This window comes from Mauremys reevesii, linkage group 20, assembly GCF_016161935.1.
Source record: "Mauremys reevesii isolate NIE-2019 linkage group 20, ASM1616193v1, whole genome shotgun sequence".
Lineage (NCBI taxonomy): Eukaryota > Metazoa > Chordata > Testudines > Geoemydidae > Mauremys > Mauremys reevesii.
The window spans coordinates 1,248,873-1,269,686 of record NC_052642.1 but is presented as its reverse complement, the minus strand read 5'-3'; the positions used below and the strand labels follow the sequence as shown (position 1 = coordinate 1,269,686).

General features: G+C 52.7%; 1 protein-coding gene and 1 long non-coding RNA gene across 2 annotated transcripts; both read right to left on the bottom strand.

The window, feature by feature from the left end:
* Positions 1 to 9,640: 9,640 nt before the first annotated feature.
* On the bottom strand, positions 9,641 to 12,549 carry LOC120387563. The gene is made up of 3 exons (XR_005590223.1): positions 12,535 to 12,549; positions 11,548 to 11,701; positions 9,641 to 10,454 (listed from the first exon to the last, which is right to left on the bottom strand). It is a non-coding gene; the product is annotated as an uncharacterized LOC120387563 (long non-coding RNA).
* A 474-nt stretch (positions 12,550 to 13,023) lies between these two features.
* Positions 13,024 to 16,929, bottom strand: LOC120387562 (maestro heat-like repeat family member 5). The gene is made up of 6 exons (XM_039508483.1): positions 16,874 to 16,929; positions 16,218 to 16,361; positions 15,655 to 15,831; positions 14,766 to 14,921; positions 13,555 to 13,677; positions 13,024 to 13,171 (listed from the first exon to the last, which is right to left on the bottom strand). Exons 2-6 carry the CDS (start codon positions 16,299 to 16,301, stop codon positions 13,046 to 13,048), a joined length of 666 nt encoding a protein of 221 aa, XP_039364417.1. The 5' UTR covers positions 16,302 to 16,361; positions 16,874 to 16,929; the 3' UTR covers positions 13,024 to 13,045.
* Between the last annotated feature and the right edge of the window lie 3,885 nt (positions 16,930 to 20,814).

Genomic DNA, 20,814 nt, shown 5'->3' with positions numbered 1-20,814 from the left:
CATTAGCTTTCCCCTTATCCTGACCTAAACTCCATCACTTTTCCTAGTCTAAACAAACCCTGAGCATCACGGTTATACTGTTCCCCCATTTCAAACCAAGTGTTAGTCATCGAGTTCCCCCTTTGGAAACCAATTGTTTCATTCCCAGTTGCTCTGATGTTGCTTCAGGTTGTGCTGGAGAGCAGATATTTTTATTATCATTTTCCTCACTTAAAATATATTGAACTATAACAAAGAGCAGGAACAGGGCAGGGATAGGGGAAAATGTCATTTCACCCTTTGTAACAACAGAAGAAGTTAGTGTAAGTCAGAGGGATTCCCTTATTCCCGATCACCATTCCAATCCCCCATTTGTTCAATTGGTTAGGTCACTATTTTTTCTAAAGGGCTGAGAAGAGGATTCCCTAGTAAATGACCTGGAACGAAGCAAAATACCCATGGATTTCACTACCAAAGTCGTTGTGGCCCAGGCCCTGCAAGAGTCGCTCCTGAAGATATCTCCTTCCTAATCAGCTGCTTATTGCCTATTATTTGGGAAATACAATCCATATTGAGGTAGGGATGGGAAAAATGGAAATGACATTTGTCTTCAGCTCACCCCTGGAGGTGCTGCAAATGTGTAGAAAATGGAATGTGTGTTGAATGTGATATAGCTGCAGAAAGATGCCTCTTTTTAATAGAGACCTGACATTTGGTGTCTTACAGGGATTCTAAGCTGCATCTGAATTTAGTCCCTAATTTAAATCTGTGCCTCCAGATTAAAGAAATAAAAGGGCATAGTTGGGGGAGTTGTACCTCACTATCACTACTGATCTGTTGTGCAGTTGGTGAAGAATTCTACGCCAGAGAAGTATAAAATTACTCCAAGTAAGGTCACAGATTTGACAAGAACTCGGGTAGAAATTGCAGGTACTGGTGATTGATTTTCACCCCCGAGATGGAAGCTCTGGTGACCTGTGGCCCAGGTAAACTCTTTTTAGACCCCCGCTCCCTAGTTAAGTGGCCTTGGTCACACTCCTAAAGGACACCATGATTAAATTGGGAACAACTGTCCTTTACCATTTCAATCCAAAGTTTCATGAAGCGCAGAGAGAAACAGCTGATTCCTTCAGAGCCATTCCATGCCTATGGATCCCAATCTGGCTGCCATGTTGGACAAAAAGCACTTCCATGCTGGGAAAACAATGGTAGCCAATGAGGGAATGTATCGGATTCGAAGTTCAGACTGCAGGATACTTGAATGCTGAGTCCAGAGTCTGTGGTTTAGTCCAGGACTGCACAACTCGTAAAGCGGCAAGGGCAATAGTACTCCAAAGAAAACAGCTGAGGGCCAAAACCCCCCTGGCTCCACTGAAACCCCCCAGTGCCACCCAGCCCCACAAAACACCCCCACCCATCAAGCACTGTCCGCCCTGTGGAAACAAACCCTCCTTCCCCAGCACCACCCCGCCAAAACAGCAGTATTGAATGTTGGTAATAAGTTATAGCAGGCCCCTAAGGTAGTATAATGAAGGTAAAAGAAAATTCTCTTTTTGCTAGAAGTAGAATAAGATCTTCCCCCCACTTTGTAGTCAATTATGCTATTGAATGAATGAGGTGTGAATGTGGAAGGCAACACCCCCAGACAGCTGCAACCCTCGGAGAGGGGATGGGAGCCAGACCAGATCAGTAGAACAGGTCAGCCCTGACTCACTACTCGCCTTCTCAGCCTCCCACCCCCCGCTCACCTTCTCAACCCGCTTCCCCACCGCCACCTCACCTGCCAACCCACCAATTCCTGCCCGCTCACCTCCTCAGTCCCCCAGCTCACCTCAGCTCTCCCCTCCCCGGCTCGCATACTCATCCCCTGCCACTGCCTGCCTGCTCTCCTCCTCAGCCTCCCACCCCCCTGGCCAGGGATGAGCTACCAAAATCTTAACAACCAGTTCCCTCCTCACCCCAGGGGGTTGTGTCCCCCCGGGACTCCTGCGCCTATCCAACCCCCTGCATTCCTTTTATGCCCCCCCCCTCTGGACCCCACCCCATCCACTCCCCTTCCCTGTCCTCTGACTGCCCCCTGTCACCCCATCCAACCCCTCCTCATTCCTGATGGCCCCCCTGGGACCCTTGCCCCATTCAACCACCCCTTCTCCCTGTCCCCTGACCACCTCTGGAACCCCTGCCCCTGATGGTTCGCGCGGGACGCCTGGGAGGACTGAGAAGCAAATGGCACCTTCACACTAAGGCCCAGGGTGGCAGAGGGGAGGTAGGTGAGCTGGGGTGGGGAGCGGTTCCCCTGTGCACCCCCCGGGTTACCTGCTGTGGTGCGGGCGGCCCCCCTGACCCAGCTCACCTTGTCTCTGTCTCCACCTTACTGGGCCTGAGCGCGAAGTTGCCACACAGCTTCTCTTCCCTCCGAGGCTTCCTGCACGAACAGCTGATTCACAGAAGCGGGGTGGGACATTCAGGGGAGTAGGTGGAGCGGAGGTGAGCTGGGGTCAGCCGCTGGCTCACCTGTCCCCCCGCCACTGCCCACCTCCTCAGCCCCCTCCCACCCGCTGTTGTGTCATACAGGAGGCCTGTAATATGCAGGGGGTCAGATTAGATGCTCTAATGGTCTCTTCTAGCCATAAAGTTGACTAATTTCTAAAAAACTGAGTGTAGCATTGGGAGCAGCGTCTGACGTTTTCCTGTCTAGCCGGCTTGCTTCCTAGAACGAACGCTCCTTGAGTGGGGTGATCCACAGGGAGTAGCTCAAACCTCCAAAGTGCCTGGCCAGGGGCAGGACATTAGCCCAGCAAGGGAGGGGTGTGGCAGTGACATCACAAAGGCCTTTTGCAGGACCTCAGACTATTGGCCAAAGGTGGTGGGGAGGTGGTGACCTCACAGAGGGATGCTGACATCAGCCAGGCAGGACAGGGGCGAGGGACCAGGGAAACCTCAGAGACCCCTGTGGCTTTGCTTCAGCAAGTCTCCCTCTCCAGGTCTCTCTTTGAGGACTGGGGGAGTATTGGGGTTCACGTACCTGAGCGCCAGGAGGAACCTCTTTCGAGTTTTCTCCTTCCCTTTTAGTGATTTTACTTGAAAACAGCCGACCCTGTTTAGAAGGTAAGAGCCTCCTCGAGGTTTGAAACTGTTCAGTCTGATCCATCTGGTGACAGTTGAATTCATGGAAAACATGATCTTAAGGAGGCAGAATTTTATTCCAAACCTGGCATCTTGTCCGTTAGAATCACTGAGGACATTAGGGTTTGTCCTTTTTGTTTCACCTTTTCCTCCATCCATCCCTCCTTTCTCTTCCTCTCTTGCTTCTTTTCTCCTTTCTCCTGTTCCCCTCCTAACACCAGGAGAGGGTGTGTGTGTGTGTGTGTGTGTGTGTTGCGGGGGAGTGCTCGGCAGCTCTCACTGTGGGAGGTCCACCCAAAACTGTGGAGCTGCAGTAGTGCTGGGGCATTGATCCTGCCAGTGACCTGGGCCATCCTTTGAGCTTTCTGGTGAGACCTCTCAGCCTCCCATCCTCAGTCTCTATCCTGATTGTCTGAGCAGGGGGTTAATGACAGGGAGGAGACTCAAGGCCTTTTTGTTCTCTTTTAAGACCAAGTAAATAAGTCATAACCACTTATATGTTTGATGGATTTTGCTGCTTCTCTGCATTAATTGTCTCTGAGCAGTTCATGATTCTCTCTAACATTGCAGTTCTCCTAAAATACTGGCTGAATAATTACTGTGCATACTTGTTGGTCTGGAGCTCATCTGAGAGCACTTTATTGAGGTCATTCAATGTATGAAATTCAAGATCTGATGGTTAATATGAAAATCAGGGCTCTGGGGTCCTATTCCCAATTCTGCCATTCATTGGCTGTGTGACCTAAGACAAGTCAATTTTCCTTTCTCAGCCTGAGCGTCTCCCTCTTTCAAGTAGGGATAATAATGATCCGCTCCTACCTACATCAACACACTCACTCTTCCCCAACACACACACACACTGTCTCTCCCCACACACAGTCTCCACACTGCAGCTGAAAAGCAGCTGGCAATGTAGTAGGATGACCCTGGAACAATGGGATAGAGATACCTGCATCACTGAAAGTGCAGCCACAAAGACACCACACACCAGCTTCCCCTAGCTGGCAAGTATCACACCTCCACAGAAAGATCCCTATGGTATCGTAGGCCAGCTTCCTAAGGCCTCAGCCTCAACCACTTACATAGGGGCCTTTCAACACTCTGATTCTGTTCTCACTGAAGGATCATTTCCAATTGTTCGCTCAGACCAGCTTACCCAGCACCCTCACTGCTGTGCAGCTCTGTATGTGTGGCCATGGCTGAACAGCAAGAATTCCTGCCCATTTCCCTTTTGGCTGGAGCATGGTTTGTGGTTAATGATGTTGCTGTAGATTGTTTGCTTCCTGCCTTGGTAATTCAGACAGTCCCTTTTCCCAACATATCTCCAGCACATCAGTCCCTGGCTGGGTCTCCTGGGCAGTGGAAAACATCCCTTGTTTGGTGCTGCCAAGGGGATCATGCAGAGCTGAGATGTCTCTCGGTTTGGATCAAAGGGGAATGTTGGATGGAATATATCACACAACCCTCCCTGCTCCCCAGAGCCCCATGGGGAGAATGTAGAGAAGGGGGAGTCATTCCTCCCCTGCACTCCCAGAAGAGTTGCTAGGACTCCTTCCTGCCAGCTACTCACCCCTGGATTCATGCTTAGCTCCTAAGATCTTTCTGCTCCAAAGGCTCCATAGTCCTGGGGTGGGGAGGGTGTCACTGCACAGTCTGAAACACAAAGGAGGTTTCTGGAATTGAAGGAAGGAGCAGAAAACGGAGAGGAAAGGAACAGAGAGAAAACGCCTCGTCTCTCGCCCCTCCCCCTGCCTCCCCCATCAAGAAATGTTACCAAGGACCAGCGTTAGGGGAAATGGTGCCCTGGGAAAAACTTGTACTTTGGCAAAGTTCTTGGTTCAGGCTTGTAGCAGTGATGGAATAAACTGCAGGTTCAAATCAAGTCTCTGGAGTACATCCACAACTGGGATGGGCCATTCAGTCCTTTGTACAGAGCTTCAGTTTGTAGCAAAGTCCCTCTAGAGGTATGAAGCAGGACTGAAGACAAGATGGAGATGAGGCATCAGTCTTTTATAGTCTCTTGCCATGTGGTCTTTACTTTCTTTGTCCCAAGGACACTCTATCCAGCACGTGACATCGAAAAACCTTAGATTTCTGTCCATAGGCAGGTCCCTGCACACCTTGCTGAGCCTAAAGGCATATCTGCCTTCTCTCAATGGGTCAATTGTATAGCTGATGGTCCTTAATGGGCCATCAAGCAGGCTAGGCAGAGCTGACACCAATTTGTCTGGCTGGGGTGTTCCCCAGAAGTATAGCACAAGTTGGAAATACAGGCAGCATAGAGCCAATATTCATAATGTCAACTACAAAAATGATACATATCTAGAGATAGCATAATTATAATCAGCCAATCATAACCTCTCCATAGACCCTTTATGTGACCACCTTTATACAATATTGGCTGCAAATATAGAACAGTGGTCGCAACGGTGATCTATACAGTTACAGATTATGTCAAGAACGTCACAGGAGGTGACATGGTATCAGCGAGACTGATACTGGAATACTGCCTCCAGTTTTGGTGTCCTCATTTGAAAAAGATGGTGTGAAATTGGAGCTGAGGCAGCAAAGAGCCACCAAATGTTCTGAGGGCTGGAGAAAAATGCCTTCTAGTGAGCTATTGAAAGAGCTCAACCTGTTTAGCTTATCAAAAGAAGATTGAAAGGTGACTTCATTGAAATGTTGAAGTGCCTTACTGGAGAGGAAAGATTGGCTATTAAAGGGCTCTTTAATGTAACAGAGAAAGGCATAAAAAAAGCCAATGGCTGGAAGGTGAAAAGAGACAAATTCATATTACAATTAAGGCACAAATATTCAACAGCGAGGATGATTCACCACAGGAACAAGCTACCAAGGAAAGTGGTGCATTCTCCATCTCGTGACGTCATTTCATGATGACTGGATGCCTTTCTGGAATGTGTTTACCCCAAAAGTAGCTAGTGTGTCATACAGGAGGCCTGTGATATGCAGGGGTCAGATTAGATGCTCTAATGGTCTCTTCTGGCAATAAAGTCGACTAGTTTCTTTAGAACTGAGTGTAGCATTGGGAGCAGCAGCGTCTGATGTTTTCCTGTCTATCCGGCTTGCTTCCTAGAACGAATGCTCCTTGAGTGGGGTGATCCACAGGGAGTAGCTCAAACCTTCAAAGTGCCTGGCCAGGGGCAGGACATTAGCCCAGCAAGGGAGGGGTGTGGCAGTGACATCACAAAGGCCTTTTGCAGGATCTCAGACTATTGGCCAAAGGTGGTGGGGAGGTGGTGACCTCACAGAGAGATGCTGACATCAGCCAGGCAGGACAGGGGCGAGGGGCCAGGGAAACCTCAGAGACCCTGTGGCTTTGCTTCAGCAAGTCTCCTTCTCGAGGTCTCTCTTTGAGGACTGGGGGAATATTGGGGTTCACGTACCTGAGCGCCAGGAGGAACCTCTTTCGAGTTTTCTCCTTCCCTTTTAGTGATTTTACTTGAAAACAGCCAACCCTGTTTAGAAGGTAAGAGCCTCCTCGAGGTTTGAAACTGTTCAGTCTGATCCATCTGGTGACAGTTGAATTCATGGAAAACATGATCTCAAGGAGGCAGAATTTTATTCCAAACCTGGCATCTTGTCCCTTAGAATCACTGAGGACATTAGGGTTTGTCCATACATAAGAACATAAGAAAGGCCGTACCGGGTCAGACCAAAGGTCCATCTAGCCCAGTATCTGTCTACCGACAGTGGCCAATGCCAGGTGCCCCTGAGGGAGTGAACCTAACAGGCAAGGATCAAGTGATCTCTCTCCTGCCATCCATCTCCATCCTCTGACGAACAGAGGCTAGGGACACCATTCTTACCCATCCTTGACTGGAGATTTGTAATGGGAATCACTAGGAGAGGAATGATCCTGGGGAAGTCAATGCCCAGCCTCCCAACCCTGCTCCTTTGGCCTTGTTTAATGAACAGATGAAAGATAAGAGCATTGTACTCAATACGTTCAGTGTCCATACAATCTCGGTGCACACTGGATTTGAAAGTTGTCCTTCTTCATCCACGAGTGTCCATTTGAAATCAGAGGATTTATAATGCCCCATGGGCTACTTCCCTGTGATACACAGGGTCACAAACATCGTGGTGAATAGGACAGATGACTAAGTAATCACAGTGGGTTTCACCCCCGTGGGATCACCTGTAAGGATTTTCCTTCCTTTAAAGAGGGCAGGACCCAAACCCCATTCAGAAGACATGGGGAATCTTACAGTAAATTCTTCCCACATAGTCCCCTTTGTAAAGCCCATCTATCGGAGCTTCCCTTAGCACAAGAAAAAAAGGACACGCAGTGGTAACCACACAAACAAGACTTTATTTCCTATGGGGAAAAGGGCTAGGATAGGACAGAGAAGGGGCAGATTAACAAAACTTTAACTCTGGAAATGCTCCACTCTCCCAAACAGTTACACCCCTGAGGTAATGTTGATGTTCTCTCTCTTCTCTTGCAAGGACAGTGGTGGATGGCTGCTGCTCTCTTGACATTGGACATCAGGGACGGACTTCGATGAGGACATAGGAACGGGTGAGTAGACCTAACTAAAACCCCTCCCTATCCCTCTTTGCGTCGTCTCTGCCTGGATGTTAGACCCTATCTCTGTGATTCAATCCGTGCGTGGGAGTGTGCTTCCCCACCCAAAATAATAGAGCACATGGGAAAAGGTCACCACATTCTTTTCCCAAGTCCAAGATAGCCACCTTATAGATAGCATAAAGGTACATGCCTTTCTTCCCTTCTTTTACTAAAATTTGGCAGGGAAACTAGCATTTTACAACCTGGAGACTGGATTTGACCGATCAGGGGATGTTCTGGGACAGGGTGACCCATCCAGAAGGGGTTGTGTATCCCCTTTGAGAACTCCTCCCCTGTCCTCTACCAATTGAAGTGGGTGTCAGCCCTGTAGGACCACCCGAGAGGATTTGACCAAACATGGAAGTAATGTGGCGGAGTGACCTGCCGCAACAGGATCACATGGGCCATCTAAAAGCCCTCACACCACCCTCTACCAATTGGCGACGGTTTCACTCCCACCTTGGGCCATCACAGAAGGAAACATGTACCAATCAGAACAGATATAGCCCGAAGGTCGAGGCCATGATTTCTGCAAAGCACATCCTTGGAACGAGACGGCCTCTTCCCGCAGTGTTGGGTTGCGACTTCCAGGACGATGCTGCCAGTCACGCAAACATGGAGCTCGGAGATCGGCGGCGTCTGGCCTAGGCCTTCGGGCACTACCTATTCTGATCGGTACGTTTCCCTTCTGGGATGGCCTAAGGGATGAGTGTGAAACCCTGATCGATTAGCAGAGGACGGTGGGGGGATTTCATGGAGGGGTGATGGGCCCCTCTTATGGGCAGGTCACCCCACCATGGCACTTTCACCTATCTGGTGAAATCCCTCTCTGGTTGGTCCTAAGGATGAGGCCCACCCCAACTGGGGTGAGTCCTTGGAGGGGTTACATGACCCACTTCCGGATGGGTCACTCTGCCCCAGAACTTTCCCCCGTTGCTCAGATCCATTCCTGAGGTAGATCGATGGCGATAAAATACCCCCAGATTGGGGGAGGAGTGGGAGGAGCTCTTAGAGGGGTCACATGCCACTCCTTGCTTCTGCTCACGTTTGCATCTTGACCCCGAAAGTCTTATGTCATGGGGTCATTCTCCTGGTGACAGACGAGTGATGCCTTAGGGGTGAAGGGGCGAGGTCCCTTGGCTGGAACCAAATAACTGCCCTTAGCCTCAGTGTGGTTTGACCTAATGGCCACAGTCAAAATGGCTGCCCTCCCCCTCAGGGCTGTGTGGCCCAACGACCAGAGTCCGTGTGGCCGCCCTCCCCCTCAGGGCTGTGTGGCCCAATGACCAGAGTCCGTGTGGCCGCCCTCTCCGTCGGGGCTGTGTGGCCCAGAGACCAGAGTCCGTGCGGCCGCCCTCTCCGGCGGGGCTGTGGGGCCAGAGACCAGAGTCCGTACAGCCGCCCTCTCCGTCGGGGCTGTGTGGCCCAACGACCAGAGTCCGTGCGGCCGCCCTCTCCGTCGGGGCTGTGTGGCCCAACGACCAGAGTCCGTGTGGCCGCCCTCTCCGTCGGGGCTGCGTGGCCCAACGACCAGAGTCCGTGCGGCCGCCCTCTCCGTCGGGGCCGTGTGACCCAACGACCAGAGTCCGTGTGGCCGCCCTCTCCGTCGGGGCTGTGTGGCCCAACGACCAGAGTCCGTGCGGCCGCCCTCTCCGTCGGGGCTGCGTGGCCCAACGACCAGAGTCCGTGCGGCCGCCCTCTCCGTCGGGGCCGTGTGACCCAACGACCAGAGTCCGTGTGGCCGCCCTCTCCGTCGGGGCCGTGTGGCCCAACGACCAGAGTCCGTGCGGCCGCCCGCTCCGTCGGGGCTGTGTGGCCCAACGACCAGAGTCCGTGCGGCCGCCCTCCCTCTCCGGCGGGGCTGTGGGGCCCAACGACCAGAGTCCGTGCGGCCGCCCTCTCCGGCGGGGCTGTGTGGCTCAACGACCAGAGTCCGTGCCGCTATCCTGTCTCTCATGCCTCTGTGGCCCGATGGCTCCAGACAATATGGCTGCTCTCTCCCTCAGTGCTGTGTGGCCCAACGGGCAGAGTCAATATCGCTGCCCTTCAGCACAGGGCTGTCTGGCTGAGAGTTCAGAGACAAGATGGCCGCCCCTCCTCTTGGGGTTGTGCAGTCTAGTGGCACATTGGGGAGGTGGGCTGCCACCCAAGGATGGATGGTGGCCGGGGTAGGGGGACCCAGGCCCTTGTTACTCCCCCCGAGTCCTACCCCAGGGCCTTGTCCATGGCCAATGTGTTCGGCACTGAGTCAGTGGGGATCCAGCCAGAACATCTGACGTCAGTCAGCATGACGATGGCTAGTTCTCCCAGGTTACTTCCTACGAGATGTCTCTAGGCCATGGGCTGGGGGTCTCTGGGCTCCCGGCGTGGGAATCTCCCAGAGACTCCGAGCTCCCTTGCACGTCTGCAGGCACCCGGGGATGGGGTTGGGTCTCGGCACCTCGGGGCTCTGCAGTCAGGGGCGTCAGCTGCTTCTGGACTGGAGCCTACAATGTGCATCCTCCATTTTCGGCATCTGCCTAGACCGAGCTGAGCTGCTCCCTTTCACACTGGTGCTCCAGTTGTAGCATGTCCGGCAGGGCTGGGGAGGGGCTTGGCTTCCGCCGCCTAGACTGTGAGGTTATGTGTGACTGGTGCACCCCGGCACATCCTGCTCTGCCTCTTCTCTCTCCTCCTTCCCATGCAGCAGCTGCTTTGCCGTCTCCCAAGAGATGTGATCAGTGGTGGGCTCGGTTGGCTCCTGTTAGCCTCTAGATGTCTGTAAGAGGGAGAAAGGGCAGGAACACAAATCAGAAGAACAAAACCTTCCAGCAGGGTAGTTTTCCACAGCACAAAACCACCGCACTTTGCTAATGCTCCTTTGTAACTTCCCTGAGAGCTGGCATTGCGTAAAGAGAGCACCCAACCCCCCACAACCTCCGCTACCCTGTGGGCTGGCAATGGATAGAGGGAGTCTGGGAGACTTTCTCCTCTCTCCGCCTGGCTCTGATGACTGAGGGAATCACATGCGAGAAGCTCTGTGAATGTAGGGCTCTGTGCAGTGGGGAGAGATGTCAGACATGGAGCCCAAAGGTGGGGTTGTCCTGACTCTGCAGTAACTTCATTACAGTGAGAGAGATTTCAGAGCTCAGCTACAGGGTTCTGCCCTGTAACCGTGTGTGGGGCTGGGGCAGAAGTGGGGCAGTGATGCACTCATGAAAGGAGTAGGGCTAAGGCGGGCCCCGTGGTACAGCCGCTAAAGCCTCTGTGTGCTGCGTTCCAGCCGGGCCGGCTCTGCCTGGCTGGGGTGGGGCGAGGCGGCTCCGCGCGCTGCCGTTCCTCTCCCCCCCCCCCCCCGGCCATTTGGGGATTTAGTTGGGGATCGGTCCTGCGTTGAGGAGGGGGTTGGACTAGATGACCTCCTGAGGTCCCTTCCAACCCTGCTAGTGATACTCTATGAGCTGCTCTTGCCTGTAGGCTCCGCCCCCTACAGCTCCTGTTGGCTGCGAATCATTAATCCCACCCTGGCCCTGCCCCTAGCTGCTCCTCGCTCCAGCTCCAACCCTCGGCTCGACCTCCACTAGGCCCCACCACCCCGGCTCCAGCCACTGGGCCCAACCGTCCATGCTCTGATGTCCGACACCAGCGATATGTAGGAGTTGTTCACCTCCGGGCTTTCCATGCGTATGGCCCTGACTTTGTCAGCTCTGGTTTTCATCTGCCATTGTGCTGCCCCGTCACATGGCTTTATTAGATCCCTTTCAACTTCTTCAAAGTCTTCTCTACGCCTCACTGACCTACACAATTGTCTGTCATCTGCCAATATCCACCTCGTTGTTCAGTCCCTGTTCCAAAGATGCTGTTGTACTTACCATAGCAGGACAAAGAGGTCTTCTGTGTCGGTCCCGGTTCCCTAGTCGAATGCGGAACCCGACACGAGATTTCCAAGCTTCTGCAGCCATTTGTAATGTCTATTGAGGATGTGCCCTGTGGTCCTGTCACATGTCAAAGGCACTTCCTGAAAAGCTGAAACAAAGAGGAAACGGGTTGGAAGCCCCATGGTGCTGATGTGACTGGTGCCTAGGAAACCTCCCCTTCAGATGGCCATTGCCACATGCTATTAGCTACCCAAGAGTCTGCAGGCAAGAAACAGCAACTCAGCTACTCCCAAAATAGCCCTGGACAGAGAGGAGACCCCATTCCGTGCGTAACTTCCCCCTCCCCCAGCATACGCACGTCCACACGCTAAAACACAGGCAGGTGGGAGCAACTCTGCTTGGGATGGAACAGAAAAGCAGAGGTGTTAAATCATCCAACATTTACGCACAGATCCGCAGGAATTTAGACTCCTAACAACATCTACTGAAATCCTGTGTGGCCCTGGGCCTTCGTTCCTTAAGAGGTCACAGGAAAGATGTTCCCAATGTGCACTCAGGGAATTTCCTATGAGCTGATAACCAAGATATGAGTGGTTCCCTGGCCTGAAATCTCTCCATTACAGGGAGGGCAAGTGATGAATCTTTCCCTACAGAGGGTAATTGTCATCATCACCACCACCACCCTTAATAATAACAACAGCCCTTTTCAATTCTGTCAGGCCTTCCTTCAGAGATGTTCTGACCTCTATGAAGACAGTCTCCCCACACAGTTCTAAGGCTACGTCTATTCTAGGAGCTAGGGATGGAATTTCCCTGCTCCCGTACACATATTGTGGCACCTCGATCAAAGCTCACGTGATCATCCTTCTTCCTTAAACACTGTCCTTAGACAGAGAGGGACACATTCAAACTGTTTTCAGGCCCTGTGCTGCACCCCTGTACTTCCCACAGAGGCACAAACACACAGAGGTATTTCCTTACCTTCATACAGCCGGGAGATGCCATCTTCAGTCACTGTTTCAGACAACAAGTCACAGTAATGGTGGATAGTATTTCCTAGACAGACAATGAATCTCATGACTTTTCAAATCCTTTGCTTAAAACTGCGAAAGATGCAGCCATTCTCCCAAGACAGCCCTTGGGAAATTAAATACATTCCTTACATCTGTTCACAAAGCACATTAGATAAAGCATCAGAAGCCTAGAAGTCACTGAGAGACTGATTTCCAAAGGAGATTGAATTCACATCATGCTGGTTTCCCCAAGGCGCAGCCAAAGAGGAGTTGTGGGCAGGGGAAGTTGGTGCGATCGATACAGCTAAGTTGCTCCACTCATCTTGGAAGTCATGTTAATCTCTCTCTCTCTCTCTCTCTCTCTCTCTCTCTCTCTGTCACACACACACACACACACACAGTTTTAAGATTCTGGTGCTGTGAGAGGGAACAGAGCAGCAGTCTAGAAAAGGGCTTTGAAGGAAGCAGGTCAAAAAAGCTCAAGTGAAGTCGCTCTGCTTACCAATGAACAGGGCTGCAGAATGTCTGATTGTTGTCTGTGAGCTTTCCAGGTATTCTAAGGCGTGGAACAGGAATTTGGGGATGTGGCTCTTGTTGTTCTGCATCTAGGAAGAAAGAAGGAAGAAACGCACAATATACAAATGACATGTTCTTCCCACAGCGACTAGTCCAGGGAAGCCAAAGCATAGAGCCAGGGCATGGCAACAGCCAGTATGAGCCCATATGCCATAGCAGCACCTCTCTGGAGTTACTATTGTGTTCTCCAGAACCTCAGCTTTTGTTTTCAGAAAGTTTGCAGGTCTAACAGTTCAGGAGAAAAATTTCAAAAATGTGAAGGGATTGTAACTCCTGCAGAAATGAACCAGCAGAGAGCCTGGAATAGAGTCCTGCCACCCGATGGAAGCGGATGGGTACTCAGGGTGTGGGGTTAAAAAGGTCTCCCTCAAGTCCCCATTCACCACTCTGAAGGCACAAGGAATTCACCTACCAAGCACTTCCAGGCACACTTCCGGAGCTGTGTGGAGCCATCCCAGGCCATGCTGCGGAACAGCGTCTTCAAATGAGCCCACCTGAGAAACACTGCGCAGCGGAAGAGTGTCAGTTTGCATCTCTGCAAGAGAAGATGAGACCAAGAGGGTTCTCACTGAGAGAGGGACAGTCTGGGGGACATGGAGCCTTCCCCGTCACTTGTTCTCCTGCTTTTCCTGCTAGTGGAGGAGATTCCTGTCATTTGTTGTACACAGGAGTGTGCTCAGGAGAGGGAATTGGCTGGAGCGAGCCAGAGCCGTCCTGTCTTTGGATGGTTTGGAGCGGTTGACCAGGGCCCTGCGCTTTGGGGGGCCCCGCACTTCAGGGGGACGCAGGACGTGGGCCATGCTGGGGCCAGGCGCAGTACTCCCGGTCCCACTATGCTATGCCCCACCTCGCCAGCGCCCAGCGTCGTTTGGGAAATGAGGGGGTGGGGCTTTGGGGGGAGGAATAGGGATGGGGCAGGGGGCGGAGCAGGGGTGGGAAGAGGTGGGGTGGCACTTGGGGGAAGGGATGGAGTGGGGCTAGGGCTTAGGGCAGAGTAGGGGGTGTTGTCCCAGGCCCTGTGCCCCTCTATGGACAGCCCTGGAAAGATTCATAAGAGATCTCCACAGCTCAGTCCTTAGGTGCAAAGAGACTGCATGAGAGCGTGAGTCACCTTTGGGATCCCAAAGAGTCGGACCAAAGGGCCCCCAGATCAGGCTTCCCTCCACATCCCAGTTGGCCCAACAACAGAGGGCAACGTCCGGTGAATTCTGGGAAGCTGGGACATGGAGAAGTTCTCTCAGGAGCTCCAGGGAAGAAGTCAGGGCAGCTGCACCCACTTTCCAGAAGGCTGTGGGCAGATATCAGCTCCCTGAACTGAAGGGGCTCTTACAGATCTGTGCTCCCTTTTCTTTTGCTGCCTCTTGTTATGAACCTTTGGATGCAGCAGCCCAAAGCCTGAGGCCCGTCTTTGCAGGAGAGGGTCAGGGCTCTTTCCCAGAAGAAGGCTTTTCATCCCAATTGTGCTGTGTGCTGTGAGAATGGATGAGGCACTGGGCTCCAACATGGAGTGAAGCAGGGAGGAGAAGACTCTGCTTGGGCAAGGGGCTCTGGCCATTAATGGAGTGGGGGCCCCAGGGGATTCTGGCTCTTTACTCTTAAGGAAATAATGACCGTGGCACTTACCAGTGTCACACTCTCATCCCGGTCTTCAAGGTGCAGCAGGAGCGGGAGCAAGCAGTGGATCATCTTCTGCTGCACGATGGGTTTGTCCGGGTCCTTCACGCTGCTCACCACGTTGCCAAGCAGTAAAATGGCAACGGAGCGCACGCTGTCCCTCTCCTGGCAATGACACACAGGGAGTGGGGAAGCCCGGTTAAAGCCAGGCAGGATCAGAGCATAACGTGACAGAGTCATAATCCGCACGCTGCTCCGGTTCCCCCGTGTTAACTGACTTGGGTCGCGGGAGCAGTGAGGCCACCAGGCCAGCGCCATAGACATCTTGTGTAGAACAGGGCCTGAGACGCTGTGCAGGGCAGTGCAGCCCCATGGTGTCCTAGACACAATTTCTGTCTGGAGAGCACAGAATCCTAGACCCCTAGAAGCTTAGGGGAGAGGGAGGGAAGGCTGCTGGAGACTGGTCTGGGGAAGGGGAGGAGCAGCTGCTGGAGCCTTACAGGGAGGTGCTGCTACAAAACACAGCAGTTCTTTTGCTCCTTGGTGCCCCTGAGAGCCGGGAGATTCCCGACCCACCTCTTTCCTGCTGGGAATCTCCACCTCTTTGGGGGCCGGTGTTCTCCAGACAGCTGGTCATCTGCCCAGTGCCAGGACCCCTCTCCCCGAGGCCAGGCGGCAGCAGGGGCTGGGAGCATGGCGCTGATGCTGAGGTTTGCAGAGAAGAGCTCTGACAGGGAGGTGGCTGAGCAGGAGATTCCCCACCCATGGCAGGGGCACCCCTTGGAGGCTTCATGGCAGGGCTGAGGGGTGGGAGGGAAGGGGATGGGAAGAGAGAGACAAGGGCACCAGAGACAGGCGGGTGGGAGGAATGGGGTTCTCCTGTGTTTCCCAGCCTTACGTCATCAATGAAGGGGCGAAGGCTGACTGCAATGTCCTGGGAGATGGAGCCAAGCCCCTCCCCATCCAGGAGGTAGATGATGTCTGCAGCTTGATGCATGGCTCCCATGACACGCCCTCTATCCGTGTCACAGAACATGTCCATGATCGCTGGCAGCTGGGCCCGTAACGAGTGCACCTGCAGCAATGGAGAAAGCAGCTCATTACTACCCTGGATGACAGCCTGGGGCATATGCTGGCCCATCCCACTCCCACCTATGAGACACCATGGCTGGCACAGTCGCCCAATGGGGCACAAAGTCATTCTCCTGTCACTCTCTGCCAGCTGCTCACTGTAACCTTTGTCTTTGCTCACCCGCCTCCCCCACTGCATCACATCTGCAATCAGGGGTCAGCTCACGGGAGCAGGGACCACGTCGTGCCTTGATTTGCTCAGTAAAGCACCTCCAACATTCGAGTGCTGTGCGTTAAACAACAAGGCTTGTGTGGGGATCTCGCTCTCATTGCTGAGCGATTCGATAGACATCGGCTTCCTCGGTCCCCCGGGCAATCCACGCCCCTCACCTTTTCTGGCTGGAGCACAATACTGCCAAGGCCTCGCAGACTGAGCCGACGTACAATGGGGTTTTTATCTTGGGTCCATTCCATGAGCTGTGCCTGGAGCTCTGATTTTGTCAGTATTGTCTCAATGGAAGGACTCTGGAGAAACTGGAAAGAGCCAAATCAACATCGGGTTGAGGAGCAGAGGTCTTCCTGTGGGGTCTGTCCCCTGGACACTCATCTTTACCAAATGGCCACTTACTCCCATACAACGTCTCCGGTGTAGGGAGCCAGTTGCTGCTCTTTCAGTTGGCTCATTCCCAGAACTTAGACTAATGCACAAGTCACAAATAAACCCCCAGGGAAAGGGGAATCTCCAGGCCCCACTGAGTGCCATGGAGAGACCCCTGGGGCAGAAGAAAAGCAGAACCCCAGGAAAAGGTGAGGAGAGAAGCATGGCCTTGGGGCACCGGAGAAACATCTCCTCTTGTCACAGGATCCCACCTAGGTACATCCAGCCAGGAGCGATCTCACCCTGTCTCTCCCTCCCTCTCTGTGCCATGCCCCACCACCATCCATGTGCGGAGAGGAGCTAGCTGGCTGGAAGGCTGCTGAGCTGCTGACAATGTGCCCAGAGCTTACTGGCCTGAGCTGCTCTCCTGTCAACTAATGAATCTCACCTCAGTGCAGAAAGTTATGGCGATATTTCTCTGCTCCTTCTCCTTCTCCCTTTGAACAGTGGTGACGGCCTCTCTGAAGACGGCAGGGAGCTGAGGGTTCTCAAACTCGATCATGGCTCTGGAACATGGAGCAGAAAGTCCCTTGTGGTTATCAAGGGGGAGAGAGAGTTCCTCTCTAGTTGCTGGGCTGAGATGGTAGCCTGGAACAGAGGAACATTTCACACGGAAATCCCATTCCCAAGAGAGACCCACTGAAGAGGAAACTTTGGGCTCCTACCTTGCAATCACGCCAACACCCTGCGAGTAGTAATATCGTGAGGCTATCATGTCCCAACCCTGCTGAAATTGGATGCTGGCAAATTCCTTCCAGTATCCAGGCATGGAAAAAAGAGTCTTCACAGCCTCCACCGACGTGCTAAAGACAAAAAATACCAGTGTCAGGCAACGAGATCAGCCCCAATCATGGCAAATCTGCACACGCCCTGGCACACACAGTATGGACAGCAGGAGCTAGCCTCCCTGAGGATAGATCCAGTGTGATATCATGGTGCTCCCCTGCCCAATGGGCCCTGTCGACACTGCAGTTTCATTGAGTTTGTAACCAGTTAGTGACACTGTAGCTTCTTAAGATGGTTGATGTCATCACTCAATGCGGTTGAATACTTGATTTTTTACTGTGACAGGTAACAGGACTCAAGCGGGCATGTGGGGCCAGATCCTTAGTTGGTGTAAGCGAGCCTGGGCTAACTATAGCACCCGAAAAAATGATGGCCATGAACAGCCTACATGTGTTTAGCAGAGCACATCTGTTCTTCCTTTTCCTTTCAGTCATTACCTTAGGGGGTTGAGGCAGCTGGATCCCTCCTCGGGGCTGGATGTCGTGCTGGCCATGTAGGTCCCTGGCAAGTGCAGATCCATCACATACTGCACTTGCCTGACGCAGAGGATGAGCATCTGGGGATACATTTCCAGGATGGCTTCTCGGTATCCCCATAGGAAAAGGACCTCGTAAATGGTCCTCATTGCCTGGAGGGGGGAAAGAATTTCACTCCACTATCCCAATCTGCCACCTGCCCCCATTGCCATTCGCTATTGTCCTTTTCTCGGGTCTCATTTCCTCCCCAGCCTATTACAAAAGAGGATTGGCTCCTGAGAGGGGAGGAGACATTTGGAGGGTCCTGAACCTTCACCCATTCCTGGAACGGAAGCAGGATGGAGCCTACGGAAAGGTCAGAGGAGTCTGGATGATGTTATTCCCCATTATTTTGCTTAATGGTGCAGACTCTGTGCTTTGGGTTTCCAGCCATGACTGCACGGGCTGAAACCATCCTGAGGAGATCTGTTCTTGTAGACCCAGTGTTTCTGGCCCAGTCAAAAGTACTGGACATCTCATGATCCCATGCTGGGAAGATTTCTAGTCACAATTTAGAGAGCCAGAAACCTGGATACTTCCAAGAGTCACCCGAACTGCACCTGCTCACTAAAGAGCCACCTAGAGCGGCAAACAGAGCCAGGGCACCAGCAGATAAACCGCTTCAGATCAGTAACTTTTCCTGGGTGAAGCTTTATTTACACCTCTTTGGTTTGCTAGGAGGTGGCCAGGACACACTAAGGCCTGGTCTGCATTACAGAGTTATGTCAATGCAAGGCCCCTCACCCAGCATCACCCTAACTATGGAATTTCCTTCCCATTGGCAGAACTGCCCCTTGGTGCCAAATTCATAACTCCACCTCCACAAGTGGCAGAGAGTCCAGGTCGATGCAGTGTCAGTGTAGACACAACGTCGCGTACGTCAACTGGCTTTCAGGAGCCTTCCCACAATGCCCCACCCTGACCATACAATCGAGACGAGCGCTTCTGGTGAGGACGTGCACTGCCGACACAAGCAGCAAAGTGCAGACACACACAAGGGATAGAATTGCTGTGGCGGCTGTATGCCGAGGTTACGCAGGTCGGCTTCATTGTGTAGTGGAGCCGTGGCCTGAAGCTAAGAAGGGGTGAAGCTCACAGACACACACAGATGCACTATCCTCCCCACGGTTGCGGGTTCTCAAAGTGACATCTCAAATCTCACTTACAGCCAGAGACACATTGCCGCTCTTCTCCTCCCGGTGTCTCTGCTGGAGCTTGTCCAGCAGCTGCTGCAGCACCTCCCTGGGGAGCTGTGGTTCTTCCCCCAGGGCCTTCCACAGCTCAATGGCACATCTGCAGATTCAGAAAGAGAAGTCAGACCTTCCCTGCTTGGCCACCTCTTGCCCTCCCCAGGGAGAGGCTTGGAAAACGGGCAGGAAAGGCGTCTGAGAGAGGAGACACCGATTGGTGCAGGGAGGCTGAGGCAGGGCAAGTCCCGTCAGAGAAGGTTGTATTTATTCCTTTCCCCTAATGGGTTGTTGTTCCTGAAGCTAGCACCGCTGTTTCCAGGACAGTGACCATGATCTGACCACAGAGTGACCAGCACAGTGTGACCACCAGACTGTGCAACATTCTGCTCTGTTACGCTAGGCTCAGTCCTGAGGAACTTGCCTGACCTCAGTGCAGTTCCTCTGGCTATTTGGGGGTGTAACTGAGACCCAGCATTTGGCCAAGTGTCTCTTAGCAGCTGAATCCTACTGCAGTGTGGTGGACGGGTCAGACACTGACTCAGAACATGCCCTGATAGGAGAGGGTTCAGGGGAGATTGTACTGCCCAGTGTGACAGAGCTGGAAGGAAACTAGTACTGAAATCCCCCTCCTCTCTTCTCTCCATTCTTGCTGATCTAACCGCTCCTGGTCCCCCCAGGCATCCGCACAGGAAGACTGCAGACAGATCCAAAAGGCTTCCAGTCATTTAACTTCCAAGTTTGGTGAGGAAGGTCGGACATGGTGGTCAAGCCCTGGGGACACTGAGAACTAGGTTGGACAAACCAAGAGCAAATGGCCTGGATTTAAGGTCTTCAGGAAGCTTGACTGAAATTCTGTGCCAACGCTGCCGAGTTTCTATAGCTTCTGAGCACAGACCCTGGAAAGCACTGGGGCTGCTTCAAGGAATTCAAACCTGAAAGGTTTACAAATCAAACACTCAAATCAATATGAAAACCAACACTGTATTCCTCTGGTAACGGAACTGGGTAAGAAATTCAGTTTCTTTCATGCTGCTCTTCAATTCTCTCTCCCATGTGACACAGATTTGTCTATGGTCAGTGCAGAACTGCATTGCAGAGGATGCTGAGGAAAGACGGAGTTTTGACCTCTGGCGAGGGTCCAGTTGGGTTTCACGGCCCCTAGGCACATGGAGACTGTATTATAAACACCTCAGCTGGATGACTCTGCAAAGTGATCGGCAATAACCAGCAGGACTCAGGGTTCACAACGTATTGAGATGAAAAGAGGCACTCACCCCTCTCAGAGCTGTTCTTGCCGGCTGTCTGCAGACTCAGGCAGGCTGCACTGCATTTACGCTCTGGTCATGTGTGGATCATTTATTTATTTATTTAGTTTGCAACAATTAGGTCTGGAACTTTCTGTTTTAAGAGATTTACCTCTGCTGCGCAGCGCCATAAGGATGAGTGCATTTTTTCACCACTTCTTCAGCCATGGAATAACTAGGGATCTGACTGCAGGTAACAATCCTGCACTGGTCCCCGGCGGACGGACAGATGGACCTCATGGACCTTTTCCATCTCTGCCTTCTCTCACACAATAGGGAGCAGCCAGACCTCATGAGCCAGGGATGTGGAGTGAGCCCCAAAGTCATTTATTGGCCCTGTACTGGATGGGAGAGGAAGTGGGGTGACCCATAGCAATCAGGACAGTGCTGGACTTCCCCAGAAAACTGGCACGTCTCCATCCTGGGGAGTGCAGGAGGAGGGTTGGCTCCTCAGTGGCTGGGCCTGGGCATCTCCTCTTGGTGAGCCTGGACAGCTCTCTGCACAGCAGGAAACTCCCTCCAGCTGCGTGAGCC